We start from the raw sequence: 19,072 nt of genomic DNA, 5'->3' as shown, positions 1-19,072 counted from the left end.
ACGTAGGAAGAGCATCTGTTTCTATGTGATAATTCCGAAGATAAAATAAACAGGCTGGCCGTTATCTATAGAGCCAGTATGGTGTATGGGAAGGAGCGTTAGGCTTAAGATCATACCTGGATTCAAGTCTGCAGTACTTCCAGTAACCAAATGATTGAGTGATTCTAGGCAGGTTATATAACAGCAGTTGTCTGAGTCTCAGTTTCTTCTGTAAAATTGCTACCTCCACCCCCCGCCCTACCACCTCATATCGTGGATGACTTAACAGCCTTGGAGGCTTTCTGAAAACTAGGTGCTTTCAAATGTAAGACATTGTTACTGCTGTGTGTAAGATCAATGCCCATAGATCCATAATTTCCAGAGCATTGCTGCCTAGTAACCTAGGTAATAGACGTAATGGGTTTACATTTGGTAGATGTTGGTGTCTTTGGAAAATATTCATACGGCCTTCTCCTTCCCTTTTCCCTAATTCTTGTTGGAAAGGACTTTAGAGTTTTCACTGATAGAATTGCTTCCCCTGAGATATGCCTCTACACTAAGACCTTACTATTTATGGAAAGAAGCATAATGTAATAGAGTTGGTAGGCCTGGGTTTAAATTCCTGATGCATTTGTCTCTTAGTTGGAGGCTTTGGAAAAATTGTTTAATCTTGCCAAACTTTCTTCATCTGTAAAATAAGAATATTAACAATGCAAACAATAACAACAGTAGTAATAATATCTGCTTTCTTAGGGATATTGTGAGGGTGCTCAGTAGCTACTAAATGTTGCTATTCCTCATTTTAAAAGCTTTCTCCCTTTTAACTTTCCTCTGAAAAACTCCTTAGAGACCAAGCCATGGTGCTCATCTGGTGCCCTCCTGAATGGTCAGTTGAGTTTTTCTTGCATGAAGGCTGCTCTTGACTCATCAGTAACTGTTTAAGAGGGGGGAAGTTATACGACAGTTTTTTCCCTGAACAGAGGGGAAAACATGCAGCTTCACTGCCAGGTCACTGCAGCCATCCCCCACTGACAGTAGGCTGTTGAAGTCGGCTGGAAACAGCTGTAAATGTATTTCCATGGGCCTGCATACGTGTGCCTGCTCTGTCTCTCCTCCTTTTTCTAGACATGCATTTACTCTCAGTGAGTTAGGCCTGGGCATCTGCTTTTTCCTCCCATGTAATAGGAAGAACAGCTGTTTTTAATTGGCCACAAGTAGTTGGTTGCAAACACATGTGAAGTACAGATGAAAGAAGAACTTAGTGTAATTGACTTTTTTTGTACAATTAAGCATTGCTGTCTGTGGAGCTCTTTGAGCTTTACTGACAGCACTGGCTGTCCCATCTGGCTTTTCTTAACTCTTAAGTGGTTACAGGATCCCCAGGAGGCAGCCACTGCTCTCTCTGTATTGTCAGTACCCTGATTGTATTTCTCTTTATGGTTTGAAACTTGGAGCCCTGGGAGTGTTCACTAGGGCCTTTTGGAATTACTAAGAGGTTGTTTGGACAACTCTTTTAGATATGTGAGGAAAAGAAAGAGTCCCTTGCCCCTCATGGCTCCTCATTAACTCTACCAGTGGAGTCAGGAATGAAATAGATTAATTGCCTGGACAGGTACTTACCAAACCTCCTTTTGGTAGATAACAGCTTTAGCCTTCTGCTTCAAGCCTTGTTCCAGAGGAAATAATGAGATTTACTTTAATTTGTTCATTTACTGAGTATCCTTAGATAAAACATTATGCAAATCCTATGGGTGATTGAAAAATGAATACTTTCTTGCCTTCCAAGAACTTCCAATCTAAGAGGGATGAGAAAAGGGTATGTGTGTATGTGCACACTGAATTTAAAAATGGATTCCAAAGCCTATAAAAAAAGATAATTAAGGAGGGCTTGAAGAGATTCGGGGGATCAGTGAAGTTTTCATGGAATTAGCATTTCAGAGGACTGTGAAGGATAGGTAGGATCTTAGCTACTTTATTTCTCTGCTCTTAACTATAGTCAAAACACAATAAAAGAAACACACAAAATTGACAGCAGGAAGATGGAGAAAGACACTTGGGTAATCCGCATGTTGGATGGTGAAGCCCACTAATGGAGATTGGGTTCTTTCCTGCATGCTTATATTCCACAGTCTAATACACTCACACCTTTTCATTCATTCATCAGATACTTGTTGAAAATTTACCATGTACTAGGTAGAGACTGTTCTAGAGGCTTAGGATACAGCAGAACAAAAGAGCCCTGCCATCATGGAGCTTACATTCTAGCAGGGGAAACAGACAATTAACAATAGATACAGTAAATTATATAGTATGTTTAAAAGGTTAGAAGTGCTTTGGAAAAAGAAAAAATAGAGCAGAATAAGGGGGATAGGAAGTGGTATGGGAACAGAGTCAGGGAAATGTAATTTTAGATAGGATATTCAGTATAGTCCTCACTGAGAAGGTCACATTGAACAAAACCTCAAATTGGTGAGAGAGCCTTGCAGAAATCTGGGATAAGTGCATTTCAGGTAGAACCAGTATGAAGGTTTTGAAGTGAGAATGTGCCTGAGGGGAGAATAGTAGGGCTTAGTCATAGAGATAAATGGGGTATAGGGGTGTCCAATCATGTAGACTTTTATTGTGAGTGACGTGGGGAGCCATTAGAGAATTTTGAGCAGAGGATTGACATGATCTGACTTATTTTAACAGCATCACTCTGACTACTGAGTTGAGGGTAGATAGTGGGAGTGGGGCTGCCAAGGGTAGAAATGAGGAGAACTAGTAGGATTCTCTCACACAGGTGAGCTGTGGTGGTGGCTTGAACCAAGGTAATAGGGGTTGAAGTCTAGATATATTTTGAAAGTAAAGCCAAAAAAGGGGGAAGGGGTACTTCCCTGGTGGTCCAGTGGCTAAGACTCCACACTCCCAATGCAAGGGGCCCGGGTTCGATCCCTGATCGGGGAACTAGATGCCACATGCATGCTGCAACTAAGAAGCCCGCATGCTGCAGCAAAGTTCCCACGTGCCGCAGCTAAAACCTGTCACAGCCTAAATAAATAAATATGTTTTTTTTAAAGTAAAGCTATCAGGATTTCCTAATAGATTAGATTGGGGGAGAAAGGGAGAGCAGGTAGAGTTTAATATCTCTCTTAAACAACCAGGTAGAGTTGTTGAATAAACACTTTGGATGTTAGAGGTATGGAGGTCTGGAGTTCAAGAAAGACCTGGACTAGAGATAAAAATTTTTCTGATATCATATAGGTAGTATCTAAAGCCACAGACTGGATGAGAACACCAGTGACTGAGATCAGCAGTGAGTGAAGTATAGGTAGTTTAAGAGAAGAGGACCAAAAACTGAGCGCTAAGGCATTCTCATGTTAAGAAGGCAGGGAGGGGACTTCCCTGGTGGTCCAGTGGTTGAGACTCTGCACTTCCACTGCAGGGGACATGGGTTCGATCCCTGGTCGGGGAACTAAGATCCTGCATGCTGTGCTGAGTAGCCCCCCAAAAAAAAGCCAGGGAGAAGAGCCAAAAAGGGAAATCAACAAGGAGTCACCAGTGAGGTAGCAGGAAAACCAAAAGAGGGTGATCCTAGGAGGGCAGTGAAAAAAGTGTGCCAAAGGGGAGGCAATTCTGTTGAATCTTGCTAATAAGTCAAATAAGATGAGTTAGGATGGGAACTGAATTAACCATTGGATTCTTTGGTGAATATCACCAAGCCCAAGTCTTATTGCTTAGGGAAGGACTAGGTAATTACAGAGATTTGAAGTCCATTGCATCATGGCAATAACCATTGTTACCTGATTTTTTGACTTCTTTTCCTGCAAAGTAGTACCACTCCTTTATGTCCTTGCTTCCCATCTTGCCCTATCACTGTGTTCTGCAGGCTTTTGTTTGCTACTCGAGTCTAGAGCTACCAGATGAAGTTTTCCCATGCTTCCAGCATTTCCTATACCAGTATCTGTCTTTTTTTTTTTTTTTTCTTTTTTTTTGCGGTACGCGGGCCTCTCACTGTTGTGGCCTCTCCCATTGCGGAGCAACAGGCTCTGGACGCACAGGCTCAGCGGCCATGGCTCACGGGCGCAGCCATTCTGTGGCATGTGGGATCTTCCCGGACCGGGGCACAAACCCATGTCCCCTGCATCGGCAGGCGGACTCTCAACCACGGCGCCACCAGGGAAGCCCGGTTATATAGTTCTTGGCAAAAATATTCCCCACCTAACTTTTTCCAACTCAATTCTCCTGTTGATGAGCAGGCTCTGGTTAGATAATGGAGGAGAGGAGGCCCCAAGGTCGTACTGGTATTGGCATCTTGACATTAGCCATTTCAGACTAAAGAAATTTATCTGGTATATACAAATCTCCAGAACTGATAAAAACATCTATTCTCTAAGAATCATTGTATGTAAACTGTACAGTAGCAGCTGTATTCAATTACTTGAAACCTGGAAACCAGGAGAGGGACTATAGAGAACCTCTCTGAAGCCCATTCATTGCTATGATTCTCTGTACGCAGCCTGGGTTACCTTATACAGATGGCAGCAATACTTCCTGTACCTGTTTTCACCTTCTGTCTCTTGGCTCTATTGACTTCCTCTTCATTTTCAGATTTTCTGGGTACACATTTGGGTAGGAAGAAGGAGAAATAATTTCTTATTAAAATTGTTGCCAAGGGACTTCCCTGGTGGCGCAGTGGTTAAGAATCCGCCTGCCAGTGCAGGGGACACGGGTTTGAGCCCTGGTCTGGGAAGATCCCACATGCCACGGAGCAGCTAAGCCCATGTGCCACAACTACTGACCCTGCACTCTAGAGCCCGCGCACCACAACTACTGAGCCTGCGTGCCTAGAGCCTTGTTGCTCCGCAACAAGAGAAGCCACCACAATGAGAAGCCCACGCACCGCAATGAAGAGTAGCCCCCACTCGCCACAACTAGAGGAAGCCCGCGTGCGACAACAAATACCCAACACAACCAAAAATAAATAAATTTATTTTTTTTAAAAATTGCTGCCAAGAAGAGAAACCAGATGAAGTCACAGTGCTTGAAAGAGCATTAGAAACAGTTTTTCCATGGTTTGAATTTTCAAGCATTGATACCCTTCAGTTATTCCTTAGATCTGAAAGTTATCGTAATTGTATTCTAAGTCATCTTTGACAGAAAGATTGGTTTAGTTGATAAACTTTAGTTCTCTGGTAGCTGAGTCTTTAAGACATGAGACCTTCTAACTGTCCTCCTTTGGTGGTACTTATTCTAGAATTGCCCTCTCCTGAAACACTATCCATTTAACAATGGATACCTGCTTTAGTTTTACTAAGTTCCTGTTTTAGTTCAGGCATTGCACCCCAGGTTCTGGGTGTGCAAGAGATCCACTTCTACTCTCATAGACTATTCAGTGTTGGCAATGTGATGAAATGTCCTGTGCTGATACTGTAGAGCTTGCAATCACAATACCATTGGATAGAATCTTCTTCTTCCCCTCTTTTAAATTTAGGACTTAAAAAAAAAAAAAAAAAAAATTTAGGACTTAAAAAGAAAATCAACTTGGACAATGACTGCCAGGATTTAGAAATCAGTTATGACCTTTTGACTCCACCCCTATTCAAACCTTTTCATCTCTTAAATGCCAGTGTTACAGAGGGAACGATATTAGGCATTACAACCAAACAGACTCTGGTTCAGATACTGGCTCTGCCATTTACTAGCTACTTGAAAGAAGTCACTGAAATTCTCTGAGTCACTTAAATTCTTTTTCTTAGAGGCAGAAGGATTAAACAAGAGATTGGTACTAGGTTCAACCGTAAGTTTCTTTGCTAGTGACCACCCCAGCGTGGGTATGAATAGGAGTAGGATGTTGGAAACGTAGAATTCAGAAGAGATCCATGAGCAGGACTGCTACTTGTTGAATCAACCATATATAGAAAAGAAACTCACCCAAAGGAACTCCTTGGGGTGGTGAGATCACTGTATTGAGACAAATGTTTTAGATTCCCATGGATCCCTTTTCCTTAATTCTCTCAAGTTTCTTTGTACTTTGACTAGGCTCAGGTTACCTTCCCCTCCTCCCACTCCACCCTAGGAACCTAGTGCACTCAGGCTGCCTAGGGGTTCCCATCAAGGCAGCCTACCTTTGGTGCTTAAACCTTTCCTAATCCTTTGTCTCCATAAAAACACACCTATGTCCTAGTTACTTTTCTTCTCCTTTATAGTTTATTAACAAACATGATGATGTTGGGCTGAAATATGAACGGCTCTAAATACATTATCCATCCTGAATAATTCAAATATTAATAATGTCAAACATGGGGGAAAATTTAGGCAAAGGATATTTTTGTCACTCACAAAGTAGAGTAAGCACCTGGTGCTAGCCAAGTTGGCACCACCAAGGAGCAAATCAGTACAGTCTGAAACCTCTTGCTGTCATAAAAAAAAAGATATGTACATGTCAATAAAGAGGGATATCTTTCATGAGGCAGAAGAGGTGAAGGAGGAGTTGTCAGGAGGCCAAAAGCAGAAGACACCTTCTGCAGAACCAGATTATTTCTGGAAAAGGGATGTTGTTCTGGCCATTTTCCCTCCAGATACTGAGATGAGAAACGTTTGGAATAAATGTTTGAACAAGGTGGAGTTGGGACTGGGATGGAGGCGTGTGGAGCTGAGATAGTGCGTGATGGTACTTTGTGCCCTAGTGGTGCCATGCTCCTGGTAGGGTCTAAGAAGGCACTCATTGCTTAAATAAATGAGCACTCATTTGTTTGTGTCTGTATGCATCACGTTTTGCCAGTTGGTGTGTACTGAGCTGTTGATGGCTGCTCAGAAGTGACCTTATTCAGAACTTGGGTGCATTTGTTCTGTGTGAGTGTGATGCCCTTACCAGTGAAGTTGAACCTTTGAGATTGTCCCGAGTTCATAAATGATGACATTTTCATCTATAAGTTCTAGGCCTCTGGTACTTTTCGCCATCATTGAAGAAGGAAGCCTACAGGATGGTCCTTAAGATACAGCTTTCCTATCAATGGCCTCCATACATGGTGTATTTAAGGCCCACACTCTCTAATTCTCAATACCTGGGCTCTGCTTATTATGAAAGTGACCCATATCTCCTTTCTTTATCCTTAGTTCTCCCTGCCATCAGAGTGAAGAAGGGATTTTCTCCATTATTTTCCCAGAGGTTTTTGTTTGTTTGCTTTGTTTGCTGTTTTCATTATAGAAAATGAGGGCAACTGGATCAGAGATTTTTTTGCGCGTTTAAGTAATTACATGCTTCTGGTTCTGCATGTCCCTGGCTCAGCTGCCACCTGTTCTCAAGCAGTTCGGTCTCATTTTGCTTATGACTGGCCTTTTTTAAGGTAACACTTGGATTCTATCTTGGGGATCAAAACCTTGAGAAATGTTTTAAGTGGCTGTGGCTTCATTGACAATGGAATTGCAGTGGGTGGGCGTGGGCAATGCTTAAAGACTAAATAAAGGCTCTTGGTAAGAGCACATATGCCGAGAGATATTTCATCTTCCTTCTTTCCATAGCAACTTTATCTGTAAGATTAAGCATTCTCCTGGTGGTATAGTTAATAAAATATCTCGGCTCTGGTTCAGAGCTGTTTGTTTGCCATTACTGGAACCTGTTTACTTCCATCTGTTTCGTCATTTGATTTTTGTTTCCTTCTGTCTTCCCAGGTGGCATTGGTAGGGTGGTCAACGGAGCCTTCATGGTGCTGAAAGGGCATCGGTCTATTGTGAACCAGGTCCGATTTAACCCCCACACCTACATGATCTGCTCTTCTGGTGTAGAAAAGATCATCAAGGTGAGGCACCTTACCCTCTTGTCCTTTTAGAGAAATTATTGCAATTCGTAAATGGAAAAAACTAAATGTATGTAGGACCTCATAGCTAAACATACCGAAGGTCTATCAGAATTCTCAATTATTTTGACATATTATAAAATACGGAAAAATTGATGTTAAAGAGGGTGGTTTTAAAACCCTCCTTTCAGGGCCATTTTTAAAAATAATCACTAGGTTTTGAAACTAGATACTACCTGTATGCCACTACATTTCCATGGTCTCTGATCTGGAGTCTGATGAATTCTGCTTTCCAAACCCCATCTGGTGGTAAAGAAGCTATCATCCCCAAAGTTACTCTGTGTGCACTTTTCCTTAATTGCTGTCCTCATAACTAAGTGACTACCGGAACCATAGCTAACTTGTCTCAGGACATATCAAAATATTACAACCACATGCATATCAACCACTGCATGTGGTTGTGATTGAGGCTAACCACTTGCATCAACTGCACATTGACTGAATGAACTTAACTCTGCCAAGGAATATTTTTAGAGCTTGCAACTGAGAGACCCAGCCTGGCCTGCGTCCACGGAAGGATGGCCCGCTGCCCATCACTCACATTCCAGTCGCTAGTAACCCTTTTCCACATCTGAGAAAATGAGGGTTCAGGGCAAAGGACGAATTCTTGAGGACCCTGTGATAACTTGACTATTAAATAAGGATAGATGATCTCCCCCCCTCCCCAGCAAAACATAAAACTCCTCTTTTTTTTCCCCCAAAATGACATTGAAAACCTGAGGGAAGTTTCAGGGGAAAAGTAAAAATTGATTTGTAACAAATTGGTAGTTTTCATTTTCTTTCATTCTTTAAAAAAAACCAGAAAACTATACAACTTGTATCTGAGGCAGAGGAAGCTATCAAAAATGTAATGTTGGAGTATGGGTCAATATTTTTATTTGTCCTTATTCCAACTTCCTTTATTTAGGTTTTATTGGTCCTGTGGATCAGGGCTGACTTTCAAGATTGCATACATTTATTTACCCATAAATAAACAGGGCTAGAACAGGACTTCTAGATCATTTTTACTGACTTTTCCTTTTGTAGATGATGAGGTTTAAATTGTAAATTTACTGTCTGGGGTTAATTATACAGCTAATTAGTGGTAAGGCTAGCATAGAGCCCTGTTCTTTGTTCTTCCTGGTATACTGCCACATTTACCATGCTAGCGGGAAGACAGCAGGCAGCCTGATGCCCCTGCTGGGTTTGATCATCTCAGTAGTCCTTCACTTGGGCAGTCATTGAATTGCCCCTGTCCCTTGCATTGTTTTCCCTTCTCCTTTAGCCTGTGACTCATGGGTTGGCACAGTAGCATGTCCTCTCTAGGCCCATTGACATCATTCTCTCAGGGAGCTCTGCTTGAGCATCTCCTTTAGAACAGAGATTCCTGCTTGGCTGTACACTCTGGGATGCTTCTGAGCTAAGTCTCCCCGATTATTGTTTAGTCAACCGGAGTCCTTACCCGAAAGGTCATAGGTTGGAAACTAGCCAAGTTCTCAGAGAAGAAGGAGAAGAAAATATTTTCTCTGTGAAAATATTCAGACTAAACTATGGAGCTCACTGCTTTCAGGTTCCAGTGAGGTCTGAATATTGCCTCACCAGTAGGCATGTTTAGCCAATTAAAACCTTAAGTCAGTCAGTACCCTTGGGCAGCCCTTCGAGTCTGTCTCCCATCTGTCAAGTGAGGGCGCTAACAGTGACTTGACACCTAAGAGTGCCTTGTAAGTTACCTGTGCCTAACAATTTCTGACTATTTTAATAAAAGTCACTTTCTTGTTTGCTGTTTCTGAGAGAATCAATGGCTCAAAGACCATCATTCCACCATATTCTAGTCCAGCCTGCTTTTCTCTCTCCACCTCTCTCTCTACTCACTCCACCTTCCCCCTGACTTGTCCTTTGCTGATGCCTTTCTGGCCTGGAGGAGAAGAGTCCCTATTGTCAGGGCCAGCCTCTTCTCACCCATAACAGGTCTTCTATCCCCTTGAATTGCCCACACTTAGCAGAAAAAAGGGGGTTCATTTTGTAGTTAAACATAAGAGATAGCAAGATGGAGCAAATGCTGGCATTTTTTTCCTCAAAGACCAATATTCATTTACTCACCCTGTATTTGTGAACCATACCTACTGTCTGCAATTTGTGCCAGGCCCTGTGAGGAACACAAAGAAAGAAAGGTAATGCAGGTCCCCATGGGAATTGGTGACCCAGTAGGAGAGACAAGAAATAAAGGTAATGAAAAATGCAATAAGTACATAAGAGATAGAAACAGTGCTGTGTGGGGAGGGGGAAATTTTTTTCCCCATCTGGGGTAATCTCAGTGTAGGTAATACTTGAACTAGATTTTGAAGGAAAAAGCCTGCAAAAGAAAAGAAAGGAGTAAGATGGGAGGACCATTCTAAGCAGAGAAAATGGACATTTAATTATTTCACTGAATCAATAAATATTTATTGATCACCTACTGCATTCCAGGCAGTGTGTTCATGAATAAATGCTCAGAAGCAGCAAAGTGTAGGACCAGTTTAGAAAATGATCATTTGGCCAAAGTAAAGAGCACAGAAAGGGAGGACTAAGATGTAAGGCAGGGATGGTAGGCCAGAGGTGGGCCCAGGAAGTCTTGGAATCCGGATTAGAGAGTGTGGAGCATCCCTGAATAACAGCTTAAGTCTCTATCTGTGTAGTTTTTCTTGGTAGGTGGGCAAATGTCTAAATTTAGTGTGATAGCACAAAGAGAGAAGAGGGCTTAGAGATGCTACATCAAGCATGTCATGGTCACCTGTGTAGATCAGAACACTTGTTACTTAAATTGCTTTCCATTTCGATGATGTTTTGAATAAGAATTGAACTGCATCCTTTTCCTCACCAGCCTCTTGTGCTAAACTTTTCACTGGGCTTGAAGAGAAAGCTGCTCATCCCTCCTGCTTTTCTCATGAACTTTGCCCCCCCATGAAGAGAAACATCTAGCCACACTTAACATGCAACAGGAAGTTGTGTTTTCATTGCTTCACTTCTGAGTTGTTGACTTTCAGTGTAAGAAAAATAACAAACAATTTCACAAATGTTTGAAATTGATATTTTAGGGATGAGGAAGGATTAACATAATCGGGATGGTCAATGCTTCTGCTGTTCAAAAGTCTCTTTGAGGATGAGTCTCAGACCTTCTAGTTGAGGTATTCAGTTGCCAAACGAAGGAGGAAGCACCACAGTTATTGGTGCTTTGGTATACGTTATATCATTTTATCATTCTCATTTCTACAGTTGAGAAAGAGGTTTCCAGGATGAAGTCATTTGCTCTGGGCCATGTGAAGTGTTGAGGCTCGGGTTCCTACCTGTTCTACTAGTTCCCACAGCTCTGTGCGGCAAGTCCCTTGAGGACTGAAGACTGGCCGTCTGGGATAGGGGTTTTGTTTTGCTCTGAATCTTAGGATTGCATGAGACCCATCTAATTTCACTGTTTAGATAAGGAAGCTGAGCTTCACCCACGGTCACCAGCGAACTAGAGCTGTGTGGGAACCCACATTCAAGACTCTTGCCTCCTGATCCAGCGTTTTGTTCCATTACTCCAAGCTTCAGGAATGAAAATCTACCTCAGCTTAATACATTCCAGAGCGCATATAAATGCCAACTTTCAGTATTTTGATTTTCATTCCTGAAGTGAAGATATAGGAGGCTGGGTAGTAGATTAAAATCTAGGCTTGTTGGATAGTTGGGCCAGCAAGAATCTCACCATTAACATTTTGTGATTCTGTTAAATTCTGAGTTTCTGGGAAGTACATATAGATTTCATATTATGCAACATGGTTAGTAACATTTTCCATTTTTAAACTGGGGGAGTGAGAACTTTAGCCCAGAATATAGACTAAGACCCCAAAACACCCTAAAGGCTTTGCCTGTTGGACCCCTCAGTCTCTCTCTTTTTTAATTAATTAATTATTTGGCTGTGCTGAGTCTTAGTTGCAGCAGGCGGGATCTTTGTTCCCACATGCGGGATCTTTAGTTGCGGCATGTGAACTCTTAGTTGCAGCATGTGGGATCTAGGTCCCTGACCAGGGATCAAACCCAGGCCCCCTGCATTGGGAGCATGGAGTTTTAGCCACTGGACCACCAGGGAAGTCCCCCCCCCTCAGTTTTTTTCTAAGCCACCAAACTTTTATTCCCAGAGACATCTGTTTGCAGAGATAGTCATTTACAGCTTGGGCCATTGCTGAAGGCCAGGTCTAAATGTTTCCCGAAAATTGAGTCTCACAAAGAATTTGAGAATTGCTTCAGGCTAAGCCTTTATTTTCTGCTACTTATTGTATGCTAACTATATTCCAGTGTTTCTTAAAAGTTGGTCCCCCCACTTACCCCTTGAGTGCTAATTAAAAGTGCAGACCCCTGGTAACCTACCCATGACTTACTGAATCAGAATCTCTAAGGGGGGGACTCAGGAGTCAGCTTTTTTTTTTTAAGATAAAACACCTTGATTTATTTATTTATTTATTTATTTATTTTTGGCTGCGTTGGGTCTTCATTGCTGCGTGTAGGCTTCCTCTACTTGTGGCGAGCAAGTGCTACTGTTCGTTGTAGTGCTCGGGCTTCTCGTTGCGGTGGCTTCTCTTTGTTGTGGAGCACGGGCTCTAGGCGCGCGGGCTTCAGTAGTTGTGGATCGCAGGCTCTAGAGCACAGGCTCAGTACTTGTGGCACACGGGCATAGTTGCTCCATGGTGGGATCTTCCCAGACCAGGGATCAAACCCATGTCCCCTGCATTGGCAGGCAGATTCTTAACTACTGCGCCACCAGGCAAGTCCCAGGAGTCAGCATTTTAATTATTCTTCAGGTAATTCACGTGCATGCCAAAGTTTGAGAACCACTGCCTTAAAACTCCCCTGGGTAAGATTATGAAGCTGGAGATGGGAGAACACCTGAGGAGTTGTGGGCAGGGAACAAAGTTGAAGGAGGAATGAATCTGAGTTGGGAACTGGTGAAGACACTTAGCCTAGAAGATTTCTTCAGCCCCTCTTGAACTGGGGATCCTCCAAAGAAACACTGTCTCCCAGGAGATCAAAGTAAATCACGGAAGGAAAGGGCCTCGGGAACAGGGCTTACAAGAAGGCGAATTTGTCCTTGGACAGCTTTGCCGAAACAAAGCCATTGTCTTGATAGGGGATGAGGAGCCACTGTTTTCTGGGTTGGGTGCTATCTAAATATAGACACCAGCCTGTCAAGGCAAGAAAATCATCTGGAATTTCATCTGAGTTGCCATGACTACCAGCTGATGTAACTGAGCTTCTCTGTGCTGCTCTGGACCAGTCTGGCAGTCAGGTGAAGCTCATCGTTCTCATTTGCAGTGACAGCTTAATTACCTTGGATATCGTTTTTGCATAACTTATTCAACTTGTAAAGTTGGGCTTTTGCATTCAGACAGACCTTAGTTTGAATCCTAGTTCTGCCACCTTTCGGCTATGCGCCCATGTCTCTGACCATGGAGTGGAAGGGTATTAAGGGATGGGTCTGTGGTCTTGGAAGGTGTGTCCTACCTATTCCTGCAGCTAACAGAAGAGTTGGGGAGCAAGCCAGCAGCTCCCTGGTTAAGAGAACCCAGATTCCTGGGTAACTGATGCCTGCACGTCCAAGAGGGAACTGCAGTGTAGGCAGCTGGCTATTCTTATCAAGCTCCAGTAAGCAATTCCCATTAGTTTAAAATAGAAATGTTGCAGTTGGGGAGAAGTAGAGTTATAGGCTGAAATATTAACTGTCGCAGAGGACTGACTGCTGGGTCTCTTTTCACTTTGGAAAAGTGGTACCTCTCCAGTCTTCTGAGAGTTTTGAACACATTGGCCAATCTTCAAGTCATCCTCTGTGCTCTGAGATTATGAAGGGGGTTATTGTAGTTTCCAAGCTACTAATAGAGGAAGCTAAAGGGAAGAGGGGTAGTGGCAGACAGGGTGTGTGTTTATCCTGGGCCTAGAGACAGGACTTGGGTCTCCTGAAACTAGGCTAATGCTGTGTCCTAGACCATGCTTTGTCCCACATTTGAATCTGGAAGCTTCCATTTTCATATGTGGCCCACATAATCCAGTCTGGATTATATTTTTAAAGTTGGTTAGCAAGTCCTGGCTCAGTGACGGGGAGGGTCTGGGGAAGCTCTGCCTTAGTGTTCTTTATGTTCGACAGCTTTAGAATACATTCTAATCAGCCCTCATTGGTTTTGTTTTCGCCTTCTGTGCAGATCTGGAGCCCATACAAGCAGCCAGGATGTACCGGAGATCTGGATGGTCGGATTGAGGATGATTCTCGCTGTCTCTATACCCACGAAGAGTACATCAGCCTTGTCCTGAACAGTGGGAGTGGCCTGTCCCACGACTACGCCAACCAGTCTGTGCAGGAAGACCCCCGGATGATGGCCTTCTTTGACTCCCTGGTGCGTCGCGAGATCGAGGGCTGGAGCTCCGACTCAGACAGCGACCTCAGTGAAAGCACCATCCTCCAGCTGCACGCAGGGGTCAGCGAGCGTTCGGGCTACACCGACTCCGAGTCCTCGGCCTCGCTGCCCCGCTCCCCTCCGCCCACAGTGGATGAGTCTGCTGACAGCGCCTTCCACCTGGGGCCCCTGCGGGTCACTGCCACAAATGTGGTGGCTTCAACTCCGCCACCGCCCACGTGCGAGGATGCCACCACTCGCCAGCAGCGCCTGTCTGCCCTGCGGCGCTACCAGGACAAACGCCTCCTGGCTCTTTCCAACGAGTCCGATTCAGAAGAGAACGCCTGTGAGGTTGAACTGGACACAGATCTCTTCCCCCGGCCACGGTCTCCCAGCCCTGAAGACGAGTCCAGCAGCTCCGGCAGCCCCAGCAGCTCCGAGGATGAGGAGGAGCTGAATGAACGGCGAGCGTCCACCCGGCAGCGGAACGCCATGCGGCGCCGGCAGAAGATGCCTCGAGAGGAGAGGCCTGGTGCCCCGACCAAGCCCACTGACACCTGCATTGGAGAAGACAACTATGATTACCCCCAGATCAAAGTAGATGACCTCTCTTCTTCCCCCACCTCCTCTCCTGAGCGGAACACGTCCACTCTGGAGATTCAGCCAAGCCGAGCATCGCCAACTTCCGACATAGAGTCAGTTGAGCGCAAGATCTATAAAGCTTACAAGTGGCTCCGCTACTCCTATATCTCCTACTCAAATAACAAAGAGGGAGAGAGCTCGCTTGTGTCTGGGGAGGCAGATGAAGGGAGAGCAGGAACCAGCCACAAAGACAACCCAGCCCCTTCTTCCAGTAAGGAAGCCTGTCTAAACACGACCATGGCCCAGAGGAGCCAGGACCTGCCCCCCGCAGGCCACAGCAAGGACGCTTTTAAAGAAGGGACTTCTGCCATAAATCCCAGCAATGGCCCAGGCCATGAGCCCAGCGGTCACCCTTGGGCTGAGGCACCAGAGGACACCTCTCAGGACACGAGTAACACTGGCGGCTCTGTAGAACACTCTTTTGAGACCAAGAAGCTCAATGGAAAGGCCCTGAGCAAGGCCCTGAGCAGCCGGGCTGAGGAGCCGCCCTCCCCTCCTGTCCCCAAGGCATCTGGCTCCGCTCTCAACAGCGGGTCTGGCAACTGTCTGAGGACCCAGTCTGATGACAGTGAGGACAGGAGCCTCGAAACCATCTGTGCCAACCACAACAATGGGCGCTTACACCCCCGGCCCCCTCATCCCCACAGCAACGGGCAGAGCTTTGGGGAGCTGGAGGCGGTGGCCTGCTCGTCCCCAGGACGTTCGGACACTGATCATGATAACTTGTCCCTGACGGCGATGCTCCTACACAAAGATTGTTGTGGGTCTGAAATGACCTGTGAGACCCCCAGTGCTGGAACGAGAGAGGACCCCACTGACCCCCCAGACACAGACAGCAGCAGGGCTGTTCATGGCCATAGTGGCCTCAAAAGGCACCGAATCGAATTGGAAGACACAGATTCGGAGAATTCCTCCTCAGAGAAGAAATTAAAAACATGATAAATACAAAGGGAAAACAAAAAGCTATGAAAAGTAGCTTTATAAAAATTTTTAAATCCTGTTTAGTGAACACAGAGGAAAGGAAAAATAGTATTAAAGGCACATGAAACCAGGGCCTGAAGTTTTGTGTCTGATGCTGCTCCCTTCTTTTCAACAATGGGTCTGATGTTTAGCTGGCCACTGGCTGTGCTGTGTTAAGAAAGGGAAACAAATCCAAGTGACTCCTTTCTAGTAAGACTTGAGCATAGTGTACCTGTGCAGATTCTGTTAAAGTAAATCCTCGTTGAGATGTTTGACTTGTTCTTGTGTGTGTGCGCTGGCATGTGTGAGCTCATTGTCTCAGACTTTTCTTTCTTTTCTCCATCAGAAAGGATCTATGGATCTGTATTTTCTGCCATCTCACCCCATTTACATGCCATAGGTGTTCTGGTCTTAATAATGAGTGCCTGCTAAATCAGGTTGTGTTGCCAGTGAGTAGTGGATTTATGCTGAAAGAATGGAGACGAGAATGGAAATAGGCCTTCAGCCCACTGGCTGTGCTGGAAAGGAAAGCATGGTTCCTTTCTTAAAGAAATCTTCCATGTTTTCTCAGTAGCACTTCTTCATTGATCATTTAATGTAGACGTACTAAAAGTGGAGCGTTTTTAATGCTAATGAGAGGTTAGCACTTAAGATCAGATTTCAGAGAACATAGATAGACCCCTGATAAATTTCACTGGTTGCAAATTGAGCGATGGCGCGATACCATACTGTAGGGAGGCCATAAAATATAACTAGTTGTGGGTAACACTTTAACAAGTTAGGTGCTAGTTCCTATGAGGCACTCAGAAAGCCAGCAGGCTCTTCCTGACCGTGTGTGGTGGCATCTAGGCATATTGAAAGAAGGGGAAAGACAGCTCTCGAGAGATTTGTGCTCAGACTACTAAAGTGAATGTTATAGGTGTGTTAATGAAGAAGTATAGGAAAGAGCAGAGTATGGTACTGCCTTCATTTAGTTCAACCCAAAATGGTCAGAATTGGTGGAACTGGCATCTTCCCTCAGGCTTGCTGTCCACAGAGACTGTGGTGTTCTGACTGGATCTTGCAGAGCAGGAGGCATCTCGAAGTAACAGATTCTTATTGAGTAGGTCTGTTAGGAGGCAGAGAGTATGGAGAGAGGAGTCACTGGCTCTGTTTCATTAAGGTAGATAAAGATTGAGAGAGGAAAAGACCAGGAGCTTTTCAGCATTGCAGTGGTGGTCACACTCACTTGGTTATTAATGAAGGCCTGTACAAGACGGGAAGACCTAGGATGACAGATACCTTGTTGGTGTGGATGTCATGAAAAGGCAGGAGAATACTGGGAAGAAATGAGGGAGAGAGAGAACACTACAACTTTCTTGAGCACAAAGGTGCTAGACAATTAGGAGACCAGCGGCACTGGCTTAGAGAGGACCTAGCATGTGACTGGTGTGGCCTCACTGATCCAGCGTTCTTTTTAGGGAAGGACCCGTCCTACTGGAACTGGGACCAAGGGGAGACAGCCTGTGGAGGATGATGACTTGGGTGAATTTAGTCACTGGGGGAAGGGGGGTTATTTATAAAGGAAGGTTGTTGATCTAAGCCAAAAGGAGATATCACCTTGCTAAGCTTTGTTAAAAGAAAGATGTGCCTGGTGTGTGTGATGTGACTTGGGTGTAAAAACATTGGCTTAGGAGAAGGAGACCAAGGAGTGTGAGTAGCAGTGGGGATGCTTACAAGTTAACAACTGTAATCTCACCGGGGAGTGGGAAAGTGATTCTGTAACCATTAGAATTACTTTAATCTGTAATCAAAACGGTTCTATGATTTGTCTTTGACTATTCACAGATAATTGTAAATTCTGGTTTTATAAGCCCAAGTCATTTTACATTTGCTTTTCCAAAATTTATTAAATTGGAATTTTTTAATCCTTTATATACAAAAAAAAAAAGATATAATCACTCAGTGTGTGTTTCTCTTCCCCTTCCTAGTCAGCATTCCCCTTCCCAGTCTTTTTGTTTAATATTATTTAATCTAGTCAGTAGCTAGCCACTTCTGACGTCTCTAAGGACAATCCGCATATCTTTCTGGAGAAGAAGTAAAGTTCCGTTGGGAACTAGCCACTTGGTAGTTACTGTTCCCAAATGCAGAACTTGGTCTTTTCATGTTAAGAGCCGTTATCTCATTTGGGTACTCAAAAGAGAAGTCAAAGTTCATTCTGGTTCAACTTTAGTATCCAAGAAAGACATTTTTAGCAAGGATGGCTTCCATCCTTGGGAGACATCCCAGGTTCAGCTTGCCAAGAGATAGGCCCCGCAGCATACCCACAGAAGCAGGCTGAGGAATGCTTGTCTCTGTAGCCATCCACTCTCATTTCCAGAAATCTCCTTTCTGATCATGGAGAGATCAGAAGTGGTAGTTCCTGCCACTACCACTTCCAGGGTCCCTTCGCCTAAACTTGAGACGCCAACTTTGGAGGCACATTTAATCCTCAGATTCTTCCATGATAGGTATTTTTACTAACAGGGCAGATGGCACTGATTAGGTTATGAGCTATTCAAAAGTGCCTCTTACGGTTTTTTTCCTGCATCCTGTACATAAAATTTTAAGTGGCTGGTCCAGATTTATAAAACCTTCCCTCCACTTTATTTTCCACCTGGTTTTGTAAATGATTCCCATGTCTCTAGGACAACAGGTAAATGAGTTAAATGAATAGTGGGCTTGGGGCAAAAGAAGGTTGCAACTGCGCTTGATTTACTAAGCCCGGAGTCCCTTGTTTGTCAAGGTGCCTTCCTCTGCTGAAGCCTTACCTCCTCACAAGCCCCACCTCTCTCCCGGCAACGCTAGCTCTTCTCTTGTGTATATGCAAATAAACCTATTATTCACTTCTAATGGCTTCCTCTTCTCTTCCAGGGAAGACTTGGTTGCTTAGACACCCCTCCTCCTTCGTTTCTTTCCTGTTTTAATTCTTGCCTAATTGAAAACTTGATTCAGAGCCACACTGAAGACTAGAAGAAAAACTGCGGTGCACTACATCTATGCCAATGATCATTGTCACTTCTAGGTGTTGGGACAAAGGTTACATTGGGACAACAACATTTGGAGTAGGAGGAGGTACCTAACTGGTCTCCTTCACCAGACTTAGACTCAGGATAGTGAAATCCTGGAATTGACTCTTATTAGCTGGAACTGAGGGAATGATGCAGTGAAATGACATTACAAACAGCCTCCAAAGAATTATGTTTTCTCATGTTTCCAAATATCAAGTTGCTTTTCCTGCCCTGTCCCAGACATGCA

At 44.2% G+C, this 19,072-nt stretch overlaps 1 protein-coding gene across 4 annotated transcripts in view; it reads left to right on the top strand.

Annotated features, from left to right (window-relative positions):
- DCAF5 (DDB1 and CUL4 associated factor 5) overlaps positions 1-18,667 on the top strand; it is a 97,827-nt gene extending 79,160 nt beyond the window's left edge. For all 4 annotated transcript variants that reach the window (XM_027111601.1, XM_027111603.1, XM_027111602.1 and 1 more), the window contains 2 exons: positions 7,633-7,760; positions 14,003-18,667. In XM_027111601.1, the coding sequence (XP_026967402.1) occupies positions 7,633-7,760; positions 14,003-15,775 (1,901 nt within the window). In that variant the 3' untranslated portion in view covers positions 15,776-18,667. The remainder of the gene's footprint in view (positions 1-7,632; positions 7,761-14,002) is intronic.
- Positions 18,668-19,072: the final 405 nt, after the last annotated feature.

Source organism: Aethalodelphis obliquidens, unplaced genomic scaffold (genome assembly GCF_003676395.1).
Source record: "Aethalodelphis obliquidens isolate GAN/ISIS:26980383/991018 unplaced genomic scaffold, ASM367639v1 scaffold10, whole genome shotgun sequence".
In the NCBI taxonomy this organism is placed as follows: Eukaryota; Metazoa; Chordata; class Mammalia; order Artiodactyla; family Delphinidae; genus Aethalodelphis; species Aethalodelphis obliquidens.
This window is presented reverse-complemented; position numbering and strand designations above follow the sequence as displayed.